This window comes from Podarcis muralis, chromosome 11 (genome assembly GCF_964188315.1).
Source record: "Podarcis muralis chromosome 11, rPodMur119.hap1.1, whole genome shotgun sequence".
NCBI lineage: Eukaryota > Metazoa > Chordata > Lepidosauria > Squamata > Lacertidae > Podarcis > Podarcis muralis.
The window spans coordinates 66,636,302-66,654,674 of record NC_135665.1 but is presented as its reverse complement, the minus strand read 5'-3'; the positions used below and the strand labels follow the sequence as shown (position 1 = coordinate 66,654,674).

Here is an 18,373-nt window from a genome sequence, read left to right as displayed (position 1 = left end):
TTGGGAGGTTTTTAAGCACATGTTGGATGATCATCTGTCATGGATGCTTTAGCCGAGGTTCCTGCACTGCGGGGTTGGACTAGATGACCCCGGGGACCCCTTCCAACCCATATCTGCGAGTAAAAAGACCCCAAAGGCTTCGGGGCTGCCCTTTCCGCCCACTTTGCCGGGTCTCCGGTGCTCTCCTTGACAGACGCGCCCTAGCGAGGCATCTGAGTCGCCCTCCAGACTTCTTTCCGGAGAGGGCAAGCGAGAGCCAATGGGGAGCCTCGCCTTTGGCCCCTTTCCACCGGCAGCTGCCCGGAGGAGAGGCGCGTCTCCGGCTTCTTCAGCCGACTCCGCGCACAGCTTCCAAGCGGCTTGGACGGCGCTCCCGCCCGGTTCCTTCCATCTGGAAGGAGCAGAGCGAACCAAGAGGCTGCTGGATCCGCGGCTAGGACAGAAAGAGAGCCGGCCTCTCCTGCGCCGCTATGAACCCTCCAGAGAGGCACCGAGGAGGAAGAGCCAGCCCCGCTCCGAGGCGCCGAGGACGGCGTGCGCGCTCGGGATAGACAGGGCCGCCGCTGCCGCCGCTCCCTGGCCCGCCCGCGCTTCCCTCGCCCAAGGAGCGCCGGGCTGCGAAGCGAGCAGGACGCTCGAGGGCGAGATGGAGGCGTCCGGGCAGCTGCCGCGGAGCCGGCGGGCGGGCCGACCTCCGCCCAGCGGCCGCGTTCAGTAGCAGCGGGCCGGGTCCTGCCCCGGCGGGCGGGATGGAGCCGCGCCCCGGGCCGCCGCCTCTGGAGCGCGGCCGCTGGCCTGGTGGGGCGCCTGGGCTGGCGGCGTCGGAGGACGCGGACGGAGGCACCAGGGGGCGCTGCCCCCCCACGTCTGCAGGCGGCTCTGGCACGGCGTCCGGAGGGAGGCGCAGGGTGGGCGGCTGGGGCTGGCCGCGGAGGGGGCGGCCTCTCCTGGGGAGCGCAGGGCAGCCCGGCGGCCCACAGAAGGGATCCGGCGGCGCCGCGGCGGCAGCAGCAAAGCGAAGGAGGTGGTGGCCAGCGGCCCCCGGGCAGCCACGCAGCAGCCGAGCGGAGCAGACTCCCTCCTCGCGCGCCCCGCCATGGCCTCGCCAACGACGTCGCTGCTGGTGGTCGCCGCCGTGGCCCTGTCGCTGTCGGCCGCCTCGTCGGGCCTGGGCGAGGGCGCCAACGGGAGCGCGGCCGCGACGGTGGTGACGGTGGCCTTGGTGCTGCCCGAGCACAACCCCAGCTACCCGTGGGCCTTGCCGCGGGTGGGCCCCGCCGTGCGCCTGGCCCTCGAGGCGCTGGAGCCGGCGCTGCGGGCCGCCGGGCTGTCGATGCGCACCGTCAACGCCACGTCGGAGCTGAACGGCGCCTGCTCGGAGTCGGTGGCGCCGCTCCAGGCCGTGGACCTGAAGCTCTACCACGACCCGGACGTGCTGCTGGGGCCCGGCTGCGTCTACCCGGCTGCCTCGGTGGGGCGCTTCGCCTCGCACTGGGGCCTGCCGCTCATCACGGCCGGCGCCGTCGCCTCGGACTTCAGCCACAAGAAGGAGCATTACACCACGCTGGTGCGCACCGGCCCGTCCGCGCCCAAGCTGGGCGCCTTCGCGGCCCTCCTGCACGAGCGCTTCAACTGGAGCTCCCGCGCCGCGCTCCTCTACGTCGACCGAAAGACCGACGACCGGCCCTTCTACTTCACCATCGAGGGCGTCTACCAGGAGCTCCGCCACGCCGGCCTCACCGTCGGCTACCACATCTACGCGCCCCGAGACAACGGCAGCAGCAGCAGCAGCAGCAACGCAGGCGGCGCCGCAGACGATGGCGGAGGCCCGGACACCGCCGTGCAGTTCATCCGGGCCAACGGGCGAGGTGAGCGGGTCGCAGCGCTTGGGGGCCGCCTGCTGCTGGTCCTGGACGGGAAGGGGGGCGCGTGTCCCGGGTGCCTGCAGTCCATCCCACCCTCCCACCTCCGTCTGCATGCAGCGCCCCCCCCCCAACCCCGCTCAGTCTGCGGGCATTTCCCGGCGAGACGGCACCTCCTCCGCTGCCGTCGGGGCTCCTCTGGGCCGGAGATCGAGATCTCTGGGAGTTGGGCTCTGCGACTCCCAGAGGGGACGGAGGGGGCACTCCGGGACTGGGGGGGGGGGAGCCAAGGCGGAGGAACTGCCCTTGTGTGGCCACGGAGAAATACATGCCCCCCCCCCCCGCCCCATCCCAGGGCCATCCATCCATCCATCCATCCATGGGAACCCGGTTGGAACTATCTCAGCATCTACGAGGACCGCTTGGCAGTTTGGGGCAGGGGGGGCGCTCGCAGATCCCGAAGCCGGATCGAGCCCTCCACTTTCCGGGCGTAGGCGGGGGGGGGGGGCGCTGGCCAAGGGCAGCCTGACACTCCTCCTTAATGGATGCGCCAGGAGGCACTTATCGATCCGAGCTGCAGCTGCGGCTGCTAATGGAGCCTCTTCGGCGGCTGCTGTGTCATGGGGACGGGCACGGAGCCCGCCTGGGACAGCCAGGGAGGGAGGCAGGAAGGCGTGGGGCGGGATCAGCCCCCACGGCCAGGCCGGGGGAAGGGGCCTGGCCCGAGCGCCTCTGCCGGACGCCCCCTGGGGCAGGGGGACCGGGCGCCGAGGGAAGCGGGCGCAGGAGCGCCGTCGTGCTGCCGGATGCGCCGCGCGCTCGCCTCGCCTCTCCAGCCGCCGCCGCCGCACCTGGCCAGCTGCCTCCGCGGAGCTTTCCGGGGGCGTTTCTGGCGCAGGCCGAGGCGGGCGGGGGCCGGGCGGGGGCCGGGGGCGCCCTGAGCGAAAAGAACAGCTGCTGCTGCCTCCGCCGCCTTCGTCCGCGAGGAGGCTGTCGCCCCCCGCCAGCCCTCCGCTCAGGCCGGCTGCCCAGCTGGAGGTGCCGTCCAGTGCCGCCGCCTTGGGGCCGCGCTGGGACCCATCTCAGGCCGGCCTTTGTAGGGAAGAGCGGGGCAGAGCCAGCCTGCCTGTCGGGAAGCCGCCGCCTCTCCCATTTCCAAAAGGGGGAAAAAGTTTATTGCTGCGTCTTTTACGACGGGAGCTGGGTTAGATTTAAATGTGAGAATTTCAGGAATGTCACACCCCTGGAAGGCCGGCCGAGATGTTTGATGTCTCCTGGCTGACAGTTGCTGGGAGCCCAGAGGAGACTGCGGCCCCGGTTCTCTCTCCCTGCACCAAGAAACAACCCCGAACTGCCGCTGAACTCCTGCCTGACCGAGAGGGAGCCGAGTGTGGCTTGAGAATGGGGCGGGAGGTTCTTCCCCAGCCCTCCCTGCAACCACAGGCCAGGCTCCCGTGAGATGGCCGGAGGGCTGTGTTGTGGGGGGAGGCAGAGGAGGGTCCTGTCCTCTGCTCTTAGGGATGGGGGTCTGGCCTGCGGAGAACCAGCTGGCTGCCTCTTGCTCTGGTCTGAGTGAGGCTCTGCCTGGCAGCACCCACTGCTGGGATCTTCTGGTCTGCCTGAACCTTCACTCCCCCCCCCCCCCAGCCCTGGGCCTTCTCTGAGCAACCCCTCCCCCAGCCCCCTTCTCCCTCCCACTTCATGCTTTGGCCCTCAAGCATCTTTCTTATGGCAGGCTTTTGTAAAATCTGCAGCACTCACCTGGGAGTCAGCCTCACTGAGCTACAGAGGGCTTGTGTTTGAATAGACATGCATAGGATTGTGGATTAAATTAAAAACGCCTTCAACATTCCTCAGAGAATTTTGGAGGGGAGTGCTCTCCCTCAGTCTTCTTGGGGGCTCCACAGCTGTTGCGCAGCAAATGTTCACCTAATCTTTGGTCTTCAGCATCAGAGTTTGAAATTCCAAGATTAGGCAGGAGACAAACAGGGTCTGAGCTCAGCGAGGTCCTGAGCACTTTGGAGGAGCTTGTTTCCATCAGGATTGCAGCTGGGGAGGAAAGGGTTAACCTCACTCCTCTTGCCTCCATTGATCCTGATAATTACTGCCCTCCCCCATTCAAAGAGGCTGCTATTTACATTAAAGAGCACATTACATGCAAATACACATTTAATGTCATGTCTGATGTGACCCCAACCTAGAGCCTAAAACAGAACTTTCCAAACTTTCCATGTTGTTGACACACTTTTTAGACCTGCATCATTTCGTGACACAGTAATTCAGTTTTGCTCGCAAACTGACAGGCTGCCTGCTCCCTTTCCAGCCCCAGAAGGAGAGGGGTGGGGAGGTGGTCAGAGGTCAGCGCAGTGCAAGCACCCTGACAGGCACACCATATTTCCTCTCCCAGTGTGTTTGCACTGCATCAACCTCCCCTCTCCTTCCTGGAGAGCAGCAGCAGCAGCAGGATGGACACATCTGCTGCTGACTCATCCAGAGACCCCAGGTTGTAGGCCCTAAGGGGGAAGGCAGAGCTGTGAGCTGCAGGCAGGGGCAGCGAGAGACCCCTGGAAGGAAGGGCTGCCCCAGAGGAGCCTGTTGCAGCCTGAGCTGAGGTTGGCAGGTTGGTCAGAGCAGGCGGGAGAGCGGAGAGCTGTCATCCGTCATCCCCTCAATCCCTTGTGGCAAATATTCCTTCCGCCCACACTGTGATTTTTATGGCTTAAAGCTGAGGGCTAAATTACATGTTTCATGGGAGATCCATTATTAGCGGGGACACACACACACACACACACAAATATATATATATATATATATATATATATATATATATATATATGAATGAGAAACAAGTGGGACCTGCAATGGAGTGTGCCAGCCAGTCCCTCGTGCCATTTCCCAGGGCACTTCATTCCATCTCCCCAACCCCAACCGTCTCTGAGCATTCTGTGCAGGCTCAGAATACTGTCTTTGTCCTTCTGCAAGCCGTTGGTTGTCTCTGCAGCTCCTGCTAAGGCTTCTCCCCTCTTGCACCCAGATACAGGTGGGTCATTTGGGTCAACCAGAACAATCCAGAGAATGCAGCAACCCTCCTTTGCAGAAAGGTTGCAGTGTTTGGGAATTTCTAGCTTGGAGAAAAGAGAAGTTATTTTTATTTTTATTGAATTATTGAATTTATATACCACCCTATCCCCGGGGGTAGAAGTTTATAAAATGATAGCAGGTATCAAGGGAGCATGGCTGCCTCTCACCATACTATACAGTGGTCCCTTGCTTCTCAAACTTAATCTGTTCCGGAAGTCTGTTCCAAAACCAAAGCGTTCCAAAACCAAGGCGCGTTTTCCCATAGAAAGTAATGCAAAATGAATTAATCCATTCCAGGCTTTTAAAAACAACCCCTAAAACATGGATTTTACTATCTAACAAGACCATTGATCCATAAAATGAAAGCAGTAATTAATGTACTGTACTATAAAATAAATAAAACAGTATTGTAGATGATAAAAATTAATATTTTTTTCCCTTACCTGCACTGATGATAATCATTGAATGGATAGGGGGCTTCGATCCATTTCTGCAGTCTCATAATCCAATCAGTAGCTGAACTGGGTTCCACACAGTCACAAAAACAAATTAACCAAAACAGCCTCAAAAACAAAAACACAAAATAAATAGCAAAAACAAAAGCTCCAAACTTAATCCATTCTGGAAGTATGTTTGAATTCTGAAATGTTCAAAAACCAAGGTGCAGCTTCTGATTGGTGCAGGTGCCCTGGAATCAATAGCCGACAGCCGCATTGAATGTCTGGGTTCCAAAAAACGTTTGAAAACTGAAACACTTACTTCCGGGTTTTCGGCATTTGGGAACCAAGGTACCAGTGTAACTTGTGGGCATTCAGTGAAGCTGAATGTTGGAAGATTCAGGATGGATAAAAGGAAGTCCTTCACACAGTGCTAACAGGCAATGAGAGAAATTAATGATGGAAAATAATGAGTATACTTCTATTATTGTTTTTATATTCCAGTTTTCTACACGCATAATGAATTTCATGTTATTCAGCAGCATCGTGTCACAATCCCCCTTCAAATGTGGTCACCTCAAGGTTGGTCACAGAGCGACTTGGGAGCCCTCACAATGCTCCCCCACTGCTTTTTGGCTATTGCAATTTCTGGTGTTCGTTTTGTGTCCATTTATAGCTTTATTTACTTATCAAAAACACTCGTATACAGTACTGTAGTTTCATAAATTTCAGAGTGGTTTACAACAATGACATATATACAAGAAAAAACACATAACAACTTAAAATCATAGATCATCAGCTAACAAGTACAGAAGGGTTTTTTCTGAATTGCTTGAATAAGGCTGGCGGAAAAGTTTTCAGCAAACTTAGAATGAGAGGTGCCTTCCAAATCTCTATGGCAGAACATCCCACAGGACTGGGCTGATGACACCCAAGGCGGACTTTATTGTTCTTGTCAAAGGAGCTTTGCCAACTCAGGGAAGAGCCAATGATGCTCTTGCAGATTATCTCAGTGCCAGAGCTGGGGTAGGAGGCATCAGGGAGTGCCTGGGGTGCCCTGGAGCTAAGTGGTTCAGGACTTTGTAAAGTAAAACTAGGACTTTGCCCCTGCCCTGATAGTGTATGGGCAGCCAATGCTGCTGTTTATAATATATTAATAATAATTTATTATTAATACCCCGCCCATCTGGCTGGGTTTCCCCAGCCACTCTGGGCGGCTCCCAACAGAATATTAAAAACAGCGATAAAACACCAAACATTAAAAACTTCCCGAAACAGGGCTGCCTTCAGATGTCTTCTAAAAGTCAGGTAGTTGCTGATTTCCTTGGCATCTGCTGGGAGGGCGTTCCACAGGGAGGGCACCACCGCCGAGAAGGCCTTCTGCCTGGTTCCCTGTAACCTCCCTTCTTACAGGGAGGGAACTGCCAGAAGGCCCTTGGAGTGGGACCTCAGTGTTCGGGCAGAACGATGGGGGTGGAGACGCTCCTTCAGGTCTACTGGACCGAGGCCATTTAGAGCTTTGAATTGTGCTCGGAATTGTGCTGGGAGCCAATGTAGGTCTTTCAGGACCAGTGTTATGTGGTCTCAGTGGCCGCTCCCAGTCACCCTGTTCTCCCATCAGCAGTCCAGCTGCCTTCCATCCGCTTTGGTTAGTAGCCCAGCTGCATCCCTACCTGGCCAGGGACAGCCTCACGCCTGTTGTCTATGCTCTGGTAACCTCTAGGTTAGATTGAGCTGCCTCTGGAGATGGTTTGGAAACTTCAGCTGAAGTGCAGAATTCAGCCGCCAGGTTGCTCACTGGGACAAAACTGTTTGAGCAGATTACGCTGATCCTGGTCTGACTGCAGGCGCCATTCAAAGCGCTGGTTTTGACCTAGAAAGCCTTAAATGGCTCAGAACCACAACACCTCAAGGACCGCCTCTCACCATATAAACTGATCCAGACCCTGAGGTCATCCTCTGAGGCCCTTTTTTGTGTCCCTCTTCCACGAGAGGTCCAGAGGGTGGCAACACAAGAAGGGGCCTTTTCTACAGTGGCTCCCCATTTGTGGGATGCTCTCCCCAGAGGAGCTCACCAGGCGCCTTCATTATACAGTGGTACCTCAGGTTACATACGCTTCAGGTTACATATGCTTCAGGTTACAGACTCCGCTAACCCAGAAATAGTGCTTCAGGTTAAGAACTTTGCTTCAGGATGAGAACAGAAATCGTGCAGCAGAGGCGCAGCAGAGCAGCAGGAGGCCCCATTAGCTAAAGTGGTGCTTCAGGTTAAGAACAGTTTCAGGTTAAGTATGGACCTCCAGAATGAATTAAGTACTTAACCTGAGGTACCACTGTACAGGTATAGGCATCAGGCGAAAGCATCCCTCTTCAACCAGGCTCTTTTAAATGTGTTTGTGGAGGGGGGGTTATTGTTTTGTTGTTGTCTTTGTTCTGTATTTTGTGGCTTTATTCTGTATTTTTATCTTGTGAACTGCCTTGAGATCTTCAGATGAAGGGCAGTATGCAAATTTAACAACAACAGCAATGTTATTCTGCCCCAGGGCAGCCCCGCGTAGAGTGCATTTCAGAAATCCAGCCTTTAGGTTGCCAGTGCATGGACTATGGCGCTCAGGCAATTCATTCCCTGACCAGTGTTCCTTTTGCACAGAGACGGGCCTCTCTGTCTGGTGCAGAACTGCAGAAGGGCATTTTACGTCAGGCTGGAAGGTGAGGAAGTGAAGGAGCCCCTGGTGTTCTGGAGTCTGTGATAGCACTGCCGGATCTGGCATGGCGGGCAGAGCTGGCACCTGTGCCTGATGCAGGGCCTGCCCCTGGGTCTGCTTCTCTTCAGATGTGCCTGTTGCTGTTGCTGCTGAGAAGCTGTTTTAGCTTAGGGGGTTATCTGTCAGCAGGGCCTGCCGTGGGGGAGAAGATTCGCGGTCAAGGGCTGGAGATCCTTGGTGAGGCATTGAAGGGCCTTCAGCTGGTTGCTGGAGGGGAGGGCAAGTGGCTCTCTGCCTTCTCTTGCTCCTCTTAGTTCTCTTTGTCAGATGTGTCTTGTTGTCTAAGAAATGCCTGACGTAAATCACCAATAAGTACAATATTATATATCTGGGTCTGAACAAAGGCAATGACCTCCTGTCGCAATGCAGCTGCCAGTTAACTCAGCAACACCAAGTCCCTCACCTGTCATGGTGCTGAAGGCCCTTCATTATTTTGCAGGCCACCTAGTTCTAACTGCATTGTCCTTGCCTGGACTTTGCACACTTCATTTCTCTCTCATCTTACTGCTTACAACCCTCCCTCCCAATGGGTGAGTGAGGGTTTCTGCATCTGATGAAGTGGACTCGAGACCACAAAAGCTTATTATGCCATAATAAATTGGCTAGCCTTTAAGGTCACACAAGACTCTTGGGTTGTTTTTGGTTCCTAGAAGTTGCAGCCACAGAAGACCTCAGTTGTTGCCAGGCCTACTCCTCCTCTTCTTCCTCTTCCTCTTCCTCCTCCATCGTAAATTTGCTTAAATTGTCTTGTAAAGCCACCTCTAAGCTAGTCATTTCCATCCCTCTAGTATTCCTTATGCCCAGACCACACTGCTTAATATACTACAGTGGTACCTCGGGATACAGACGCTTCAGGTTACAGATGCTTCAGGTCACAGACTCCATTAACCCAGAAATAGTACCTCGGGTTAAGAACTTTGCTTCAGGATGAGAACAGAAATCATGCAGGATGAGAACAGAAATGGTGCAGTGGCAGCAGAAGGCCCCATTAGTTAAAGTGGTACCTCAGGTTAAGAACAGTTTCAGGTTAAGAACGGACCTCCAGAATGAATTAAGTTCTTAACCTGAGGTACCACTGTATTATCATCAGGGCTTTTTTCAGCTGGAACTCACTGGAACTCAGTTCTGGGCCCTCTCAGGGGGCACCGTTGCCATTCTAAGAGAACAAGGGAGGCGTTCAGGGTGAGTTCTGGCACCTCTTTTTCTAGAAAAATAGCACTGCTTCTCGTGAAAACAGGCCATTTGTTCCTACCCTCTCTTTCTATTTTTCACCCTCCCTCTTATCCCATGACTGCGAAGGTCCCTCGGGACCCTTGTGGGAGGGGCTTTGTCAAAAGCTTTTGGGAAAGTCCAGCTCTGCAGGGTCTTCTCAGTTCACCTCTGTCCACTTGCTTGCTGAACTCCGAAGGGTTGGCAAAGAAGGACTTGCCTTTGCTGCAGCCGGGCTGCCATTTCCCAAGCGAAGCTTGTCCTTCTGTATGGTGGACAGCCCTTCATCAAGCTCTCAGTTTTTCTGTGATGGGAGTCAGGCGGACTTTGATGCCAGCCAGTCCTTTAGCTGAACTCGAATTCCTCTCCCTGCCCGGAAATCTGGAAGGCATGCCTGGACTCTGCCAGAGCTCATCCCAGGCTGCCGGTTCTGGTGCAACCTAATTTCCTGATCTCATTTCCCTCCCATCTGTTTTTGCCTTTGGAAGTGATAATGATTCCCTGCCCTCCTTCAAGGGTTCCAGTTGCTCTCCCACCCTAACCAGATCCACTTGAGACAAAGGCGAGGGAGGCTCTGGAGTCTGAACGGTGCCCTGGGGCCTGTGACTCTTTGCTGGTGCAACAGCGTTGGTGTGCTGCATCAGCGAGGCATGGCGTGCATTCCAGGCAGTGTGGTAGTCGTGCCAATGCGCCGTGTGTGCCCTGGGGGTTGGTCTGCCGCCTGCCTGCTCCTCGAAGTTCGTGCGAAAGGGAAGGTGAGAGCAGGGGGCATTCGGGGGCTCCTCTGGGCGACTGTGTGGGCTGCCTGGTATCCCGGCATCTGCTGCCTCTCCAGCTGTTGCTCAACATCTTTTCCCTGCCAGCTGGGCCAGGTTGGGGCGAGCGCTTCAGGCCTTGGTGGGGAAGGAGGGGGCCGTGCTTCCTGGAGAGGCTTGGAGAGGGCCTTCCTCCCCTCCTCTCCTCTCTGGAGAAGCTGCAGCCCACTTTCCTATGGCAGGCAGCCTGCCGTGGGCCAGGGCTCCCCCCATCATGTGCCACGCAAGGAGCCGCCCCCTCCTTCCTGTAACTGGAGCTGCCTGGTGGGGCCCCCTGTTTCCAATTACGGAGCCAGGCAGAAGGTGCTGGAATCCGGGAACCTGCAAATTCCTTCGCCACAACCGCAAACCCAAACATGTTTTTGTGCTGTTTCTTCTCTCTGCCTCGGCTGCGCCAGAGCTTCTCCTTCGCCATAACCCCAGAGTCGGGAGAGGATGGGCACGACCTGGACCATGGTCTGGGCACAGCAGTGGGGCCGGGGGACTGAGCTAGACCCCTGGGAAGACGGAGGCACTTTGGGGTGTGGGTTCCCAGAGATTTCCAGGTTTGGGGTTGCTCCTCGTCTTTGTTGCTGGAGGTTCAGGGAGCCTCAGAGTGACTTTCACCAGGTGTGGCTGGTCTGCCAAGTATGGCCATTCTGGGGCAAGGGAAATTTGGCCATGGTGATACATGCATTGGTGGCCTCCGTGTGCTCTGGGTGGGGCTGGCCTTGGGCTTGGTCTGAAGGCTCCAGCTGGAGCAAAAGGCTTGACTGTTGACGGGGTCAGATGATCACCAGCTCATCATGATCCAAAGCTTGCATTGGCTGCCCATACACCACCAGGTCAGGTTCAAGCATCAGCCGAACAGATTGGATCACACACATCCTGCTCAGTCCCTGAGGTCCTCAGTGGAGTCACTGTCCCTGGTCCCCCAGGACTCAGGTGCCTGCCTTGGCTCATCTGTGTGAAGCTAACTCCCTCCCCGTTGAGGTCAGACAGGCCACCTCCCTGGGGCAGACCCTCCAAGTGTCCCTATGTTTCCAGGACAGGACCGGATTTCCACAGCCGTCCCGGTTTCTGATTTGACCCCGGAATGTCCCGCTTTTCCTTAGGACGTCCCTATTTTCTTCAGAGAAATGTTGGAGGGGATGGAGTTATGTGACCCCTGAGCCAAGGAGATAAGTAACTATACAACCTTTCGAAGACTTCTGAAGGCAGTCCTAGATAGGGAAGATTCTTAATATTTTAAATGTTTTGTTACGTTTTTATATATGGTATGTTGGAAGCTGCCCAGAGTGGCTGGAGCAGGATATAAATACTAAAAATATCATTATTATTATTATGGAATAGGACGTCCCTATTTTTATTGGAGAAATGTTGGAGGGTATGATGTGGAACCTCCAGAGCCTACTGAACGCCTTTTTTAAAATTTATTCCAGCTGGCTTTTTAATTGAATTCTGATGTGAAACGTTCAAGTCATTTTTAGTCTTATTGCATTGGGTCTCTTGTACGCTGCTTAGAGATGACTGTGATTAGGTGGAATACAAATGGATGAAACAAACAGAGGCCTGGCAGCCAGAGATTTGTGGCAGCCCTCTCTCCAAGCCCCGAGGCTCACGGGGCTCCTCTCCTTCCAGTGTGATGTGCCCTTAAAAAGGCTCCCCCCCAGCTCTTCAAAAAGCTGCCAGGCCAAACCTGACAGACAGCTCAGTGCCTGGGTGGGAGACCCCCAGGCCCCCTGCCTGAAGTGCCATGATATGGGACAGAATGTGAGGAAGGAAAGAATATGATCAAGGGCTTGGAGCAAGTCTTCTGTGAGGGACTGTTAGAAGATTTGGGTTTTTTCATTTACAAAGAAGGGCCAATAAATGGTAACATGACCGAGGCGTGCACAATTATGAATGGTGGTGAAGATTCTCTTTCTCAAACTCACCCAATGAAACTGAAGGCTGGAAGATTTGGGAGAGACAAAAGGAATTGGCACTTCTTCACATGGTTCAATTGCTGCAAAACTTAATGATGGCTTTAAAGGGGAATTAGACAATTTGGGACATGGGTGGCGCTATAGGTTAAACTACAGAGCCTAGGACTTGCCGATCAGAAGGTCGGCGGTTCGAATCCCTGTGACAGGATGAGCTCCTGTCACTCGGTCCCTGCTCCTGCCCACCTAGAAGTTTGAAAGCACATCAAAGTGCAAGTAGATCAATAGGTACCACTCCGGCAGGAAGGTAAAGGGCATTTCTGTGCGCTGCTCTGGATCGCCAGAAGCGGCTTAGTCATGCTGGCCACATGACCCGGAAGCTGTACGCCGGCTCCCTCAGCCAGTAAAGCGAGATGAGCGCCACAACCCCAGAGTCGGGCACGACTGGACCTAATGGTCAGGGGTCCCTTTACCTTTAGACAATTGGGCGGGGGGGGGGCAGGCTATCGGTGGCTCCTATCCATGCTTTGCTTCCCCTTTTGGAGGGAGAAAACTCTGCATACTGGGATTCCCAAGGAGTGGGAGAGAGAGTGCTCTTGTGCTCAGACCCCATTTTCAGGTTCCCCATAACGGGCACCCCTGTGGGGAAGAGGGTGCTCGAGCAGGTGGCCCCCCCTTGGGCCTGATCCAGCAGGCTCTTCTTGGAAAGTGCAGGAGGAGAGAGCTGCTCTTGTGCCCCCGGGTCCTTCTTGCTGGCTTCCTGCAGCCACGGTGAGAACGGGATGCTGGACTAGATGGGCCATTGGCCTGATCCAGCATCCCCCTCTTCTGTCCTTATGAGCCAAGCCGTCTGAGGAGCTGACTCCGGGCAAGGCAGCAGGCATGGAGAGGGTCTCCCTGTCAGAGGGTCTTAGCCGGAGGCGGCCTTGTGGTCTATGCTTCTGGGCAGGTGGCGCGAAGGGAGCTGGGGTTAGGCTGTCCTCTCTGGGTACCCCCAAACGGGGGGTTCTGTGGGAGCAATAAATAAGAGCAGGATAGCCTGGCGGAAGCAAACCCTCCGCCCCTCAGCCCTCCAGGAGCAGCAAAGAACCGGTCAGGAAGCACTTCAGGCGCCCTTGCTCTTGAGGAACAATGAAATGGAAGGACTCCTGGCGCCTCCCTGGACAAAGACAGCCGACCTTTAAGGACCAGATGCTGGGAGAGTCTGTGCCCTGCCAGGGACTCCTCGGAGGAGGAGGAGGAGGGTGGCCTGGACAGACCTGATCTGCTGCAGCAGAAAAATCATTCCTAGGTTATAACAAGAGGGAAAACGGGTCGTTTGTAGCTGAGTACAGTGATCCCTTGGTTCTCAAACTTAATCCGTTCCGGAAGTCCGATCCAAAACCAAAGCGTTCCAAAACCAAGGTGTGCTTTCCCATAAAAAGTCATGCAAAACAGATTAATCCATTCCAGACTTTTAAAAACAACCCCAAAACAGCAATTTAACATGAATTTTACTATCTAACAAGACCATTGATCCATAAAATGAAAGCAATAATCAATGTGCTGTAATATAAAATAAATAAGACAGTATTGTACATGATAAAAATTAAAAAAATTCTTACCTGTACTGATGATAGTCATTGTTTGGATGGGGGGCTTTTATCCATTTCTGCAGTCACACAATCCATCAATCAGTAGCTGAACTGGGTTCCGCACAGTCACAGAAACAAATTAACCGAAAAAGCCTTAAAAACAAAAACGCGAAATAAATAGCAAAAACAAAAGCGTCAAACTTAATCCATTCTGGAAGTCCGTTTGACTTCCAAAATGTTCGGAAACCAAGGCACAGATTCTGATTGGTGCAGGTGCCCTGGAAACAATAGCTGACAGCCACATTGGACGTTCAGCTTCCAAAAAATGTTCGAAAACAGCAACACTTCTAGGTTTTTGGCGTTTGGGAACCAAGGCGTTTGAGTACCAAGGCACCACTGTACAGAAATGCAGGTGCCTTTAATCCTCGCCTGGGCTGGTTCACTCCAGCTGACATCCCTCCGTGGGCCGGATTCTGTGCGTGCCTGTGATTTCCGTCCACATAGACGCGATTTCCGGCATCACGGAAGTAAGTCCTTGCACCATGCTGGTTTAGCACAGTGCGTGGGGACTCTCCGAGCGGGAGGCTCGGTTCGGGGGGGCTCATGGGCAGGTTAAATGACCCCCGTGGGCCGCAGCTTGCCTACCCCTGCTTTAATCCTTTCCTCCTTTCACCTGGTGAGGTGTGCCTTTGTTCCTTTTGCGTGTGTCTTTGAGACACCTGTGTCCCTCTTTGGCCTTGTCTCTGTAGGGCTTGTCTCTGTAGGGATCTAGTTCCGTTCCACCTTAAAAGGGTACAGGCATGGCTGCTGTGTGTCACATGCCTGTTTACTTCCAGCATAGATCTGCTGGGAACTTCCGTTTGTATATTGCTTTTGCTTTTAGCTGTTTTGCTGGAGACGAAGGGAAGCAGACGTGTTTTTTCCTTTGTTCCTGAATTATGCTGAATAAATGCTGTAAATATGCTTACACATTTCTCTGTCTGCCACTTCTGCTGTGAGAAGATTTATTCACTCTGCTGACAGAGCGTGCATGGGTCTCTAAACATATCTGAGGCTCGTGTCGCTAATAGATGCTGTTCCAAGGGAGACCGGTGATCGTCCGGCTGCCGGCCGGTGGCTGGAGCCAGCTGGGGGCCTGGCTGATGCCCCGTCTCCCCAGCAATATCCCAACAGTCTCCAGGTGTCCATCCTGCCTGTGCCTGCCTTGTGTTTTTTTTGGGGGGGCGTCTCCTGGGGACAGGGCTCCCCCTGCCTCTGCCTGAGCTCCCTCCCTCTGTGCTCTTCCTCCCTCAGTCATCTACATCTGTGGGCCGCTGGAGATGCTGCACCAGATCCTGCGCCTGGCGCATTACGAGAGCATGACCCTGGGAGACTACGTCTTCTTCTACGTGGACGTCTTTGGAGAGAGCCTGCGAGCCGAGGGCAACCGGGAAGCGGGCAAGCCCTGGCAGAGCAAGGAGGGCCAGGACCCAGGAGGCCTCCAGGAGGCCTTCCGAGTAAGTCCAGCAGCGGGGGGGGGGGGGGGCGGGGGACCAAAGAATCATAGAGTTGGAAGGGACACCCTGAGGGTCATCTAGTCCAACCCCCTACAAGAAGATGTAGGGCATGATGAAGGCCGGTCCTGGGGCTTCAGAGGCTGCTCAGGAGGGAGTCCAATGGGCGCATCAGATGATATGACTTAATCTTAAAGACAAGAGTACCTCTGAGCAGGCACAGAGGGCTCTCTTCCTGGTGCTCTGAGCAAGGCCAGCTGTCTTCTGCTGCCTATCTGCAATTTTGGACCAGTATGAAGTAAGCAGCACATAAGCGGCACACAAAACACTACCATTCTACATTCTAAATCTTATATTAATAATATCAACGAAGATAAGTTTGATCAAATGAAATGTCAGTGATGTTGCATCTTCGTTGACAGCGGCATCGCATCGTTGATATCTAGCCCTTGAGCGTAACATCCCCGACACTTCGTTTGATCAAACTTACCTTTGTTGACGTCTACAGGAGCCTGGCTAAAGGAACTTTAAAGACTGAATCTTCCTTTTGGACACAATTTGAATGAGTTTTCTGTTTGTGGCTTTTGTAGTAGATTTTGTACCTTGTTCTCTCAACTTTTGGACTATAAATATAAGATTTAGAAAGTAGAATGGTTTGGTAGTGTTTTGTGTGCCGCTTATGTGCTGCTTACTTCATCCTGGTCTAGAACGAGAATTGGCAGCCTAGGTTCATTTCTTCAGTATCTGCAATTTTGGGCAGAGCTTTTGGGGTGAGTTAAGAAGACTGATCCAGCCTGGCCCTCCTTTGAGTAACCCCAGACTGCAGGTACTTTTGGCTGGTCAGGTTCAGTTGGGCACCTTCACTGAGGGTGAGAAGGCAGCTGGGGGCACAGTTTTCCTAAGGAGCTGAGAGAGGGGAGGAAGGCCTGGAGCTGGAGCCAGAGCTGGCAGGGCCCCGTCCCCCCGTCCCCCGGTTTCGGCCTTGTGTGCTGATTCCTCATGGGCGCCTCTGTATAGGGTGACCAGGTGCCAGAGGTTGGGTGGCCATCCATCATGGATGCTTTAGCTGCAATTCCTGCATCACAGGGGGTTGGACTAGATGACCCCTGGGGTCCCTTCCACCATTCACACCCCCTTGCCTCTCTTGCAGACGGTGCTGGTGATCACCTACCATGAGCCCCAGAACCCAGAATACCAAAGTTTCCAGAGCCAGCTGATCCTTCGTGCCCGGAGGGAGTCCAACGTGGAGCTCAATGACTCGCTGGTAAGTCCCTGTCCCTGTCGCGTCCCCCCAGCTCCCCCTCTGGAGGAGAGACAAGCCCACACTGTGGGGCCAGAGGCTGGGGTTGGGGGCTGCTGGAGGGGGGCACCGAGGGACTGGCTTCAGAGCAGGGGGCAGGCAGGCAGGCACTCCCCCTGGTCTGGGCTTTGAGGTGAGGGCCTTTCCCAGGCTGAGGGGAGATGTTCCAAACGGGGTGCCAAAGATGAGGAGAAAGAGGGTGCTGTGGGTTTGTGGGTGCTCTTCTTTACGGCTTTCGCTGGGCAGCATTTTCGGGCAGGCAGAAGAGGCAGAAGAGGGTGGCTCCAGCGTCTGTGACAGAAGGACCAGGCAGGCGCCACTTAGCATCGAATGGGTCACAGGGCAGCCGTGAAAGGGATTTCTGGGAGGGACCCCCCAGGAGCTGAGAGGCATCTGGTCCCTCCAGGGAGGGTGAGCTCAATGTTCTCCAGCCAAGATGCTGATAACGGGCCTTCAGAGACAGAGGGGAGCCAGTCGAGGGGGCAAAGGGAGCAGATGGGACCCTGTAGTGTAATGCCCCCAAGCATTATTACTGTATTTTTAGAATGCGTTAGTCGCCTTATGCAAAAAAAAGAGAAATGTCTCAAAGCAATTTGACAGCACAATAAAATGCAAACAGACAGAAAAGTGAATGATGTCATTTAAAACGACGTGTTCTCCTGGGGATCTTCAACTGGTCCAGGCCTGAGACCCAGCCTGCACCAAGGGATCCCCCTTTGCACATTCAAGCCTGATTTATACAGTATCAATCCTAAAGTGATAATTCCATTGTTCCATTAGTATTATTGCTAAGTGATTTTTGCACTCGTTCTTAGCTGAAAGGCTAAAAAGACTCTGAAAATCAGTGGTGCTGAACTCTCTCTCTTTCTCTCTGTAAATTAAAACTTAAACCTTCTGCCCCACATGTGTAGGAGAAATAGGAGAGCAAACAGGCTGTGAAGCCCTTTTAGCAGAGTATAAACACTTATGTGCTGTTGCAGCTTACCGGAAGCTATGAATTAGGCAATTATCCTTGTTTATTTGTGGTCTACTGACCTTCCCTTTTTTTTGTCCTTGTTGCTAAGAATGAACCACACATTTTAGTAAGACAAACTTATAAGGTTTACTTACATTTCAATGCAGGCAGCAAATACATCAAAGTCGTATGCAGGTGAAAATACTGCTATGTTACAAAATACAAACTTAGTTTCCAAAATGGAGTCTGGGTTCTGACTGGGGCCCAGGCGTGTACATCTGCTCACATTGCTGGCTTGAAAGGAGAAAGAGAGAGAGAGAGAGAGAGAGAGAGAGAGAGAGAGAGAGAGCGCGCGCTCAGGCAGGGAGGAAGTAGATAAGATTATCTCCTTATCTCCTGTTTTCTGCAAAAACATTAAGGAAGTAACCTCAAACAGCCCCTTCTATATTGATTCAGGAGCTCTATGAGTGCCAGACCCTCATGTGCCTGTCTGGCAATCATGTATTTGTGATTTTGACTGGAAATGCCACAAATAGGAGAATGTGTCCCAGCCCAGATGCCATCTGTGGCCTTAGCTGGTGTCCCACATGGCAGTAACAGCCAGGCCCATGTAGAGGGTGGCAGGGGGGGAACACAGTCCTCCCTACAGCTACGTCGGCTGCGCCCCCAAGCCATCATATGTAACTGGACCAGCTGCTCTGTCATTTTATTTTAACCCGACTCCTGTCCCAGGCCTCAGACTAGCTCTGTGTAGGCCTGCCAACAGCCTTGCTGTGCTCCGCCAGGGATGCCCTCGCAAGCCCCCCCATAGCTTCTGAGCCACCGACTGAAGTCCTGTGTGCTGCAAAGTGCTCATCCAGCAAAGTCTGGGGAGCTCAAGTACTCGGGGCTCAGAGCCCCTTCCCCAACTCGACAGGCAGAGAAAGGAAGGCTCTGGGGTTGAGGTGGGCGGCTGCAGTGATCAGGCTTCCTGTGACA

At 54.1% G+C, this 18,373-nt stretch overlaps 1 protein-coding gene and 1 long non-coding RNA gene across 2 annotated transcripts in view; one reads left to right on the top strand and one right to left on the bottom strand.

Moving 5' to 3' along the window:
* Positions 1 to 959: 959 nt before the first annotated feature.
* The window catches only part of NPR2 (natriuretic peptide receptor 2), a 34,671-nt gene continuing 17,257 nt past the window's right edge, over positions 960 to 18,373 (top strand). Inside the window, exons 1-3 of the mRNA XM_028748189.2 lie at positions 960 to 1,868; positions 14,941 to 15,143; positions 16,291 to 16,404. Coding sequence (XP_028604022.1) covers positions 1,097 to 1,868; positions 14,941 to 15,143; positions 16,291 to 16,404 — 1,089 coding nt within the window. The 5' untranslated portion in view covers positions 960 to 1,096. The remainder of the gene's footprint in view (positions 1,869 to 14,940; positions 15,144 to 16,290; positions 16,405 to 18,373) is intronic.
* Positions 4,732 to 17,685, bottom strand: LOC144329249 (uncharacterized). The gene is made up of 3 exons (XR_013394740.1): positions 17,551 to 17,685; positions 13,678 to 13,800; positions 4,732 to 5,813 (listed from the first exon to the last, which is right to left on the bottom strand). It is a non-coding gene; the product is annotated as an uncharacterized LOC144329249 (long non-coding RNA).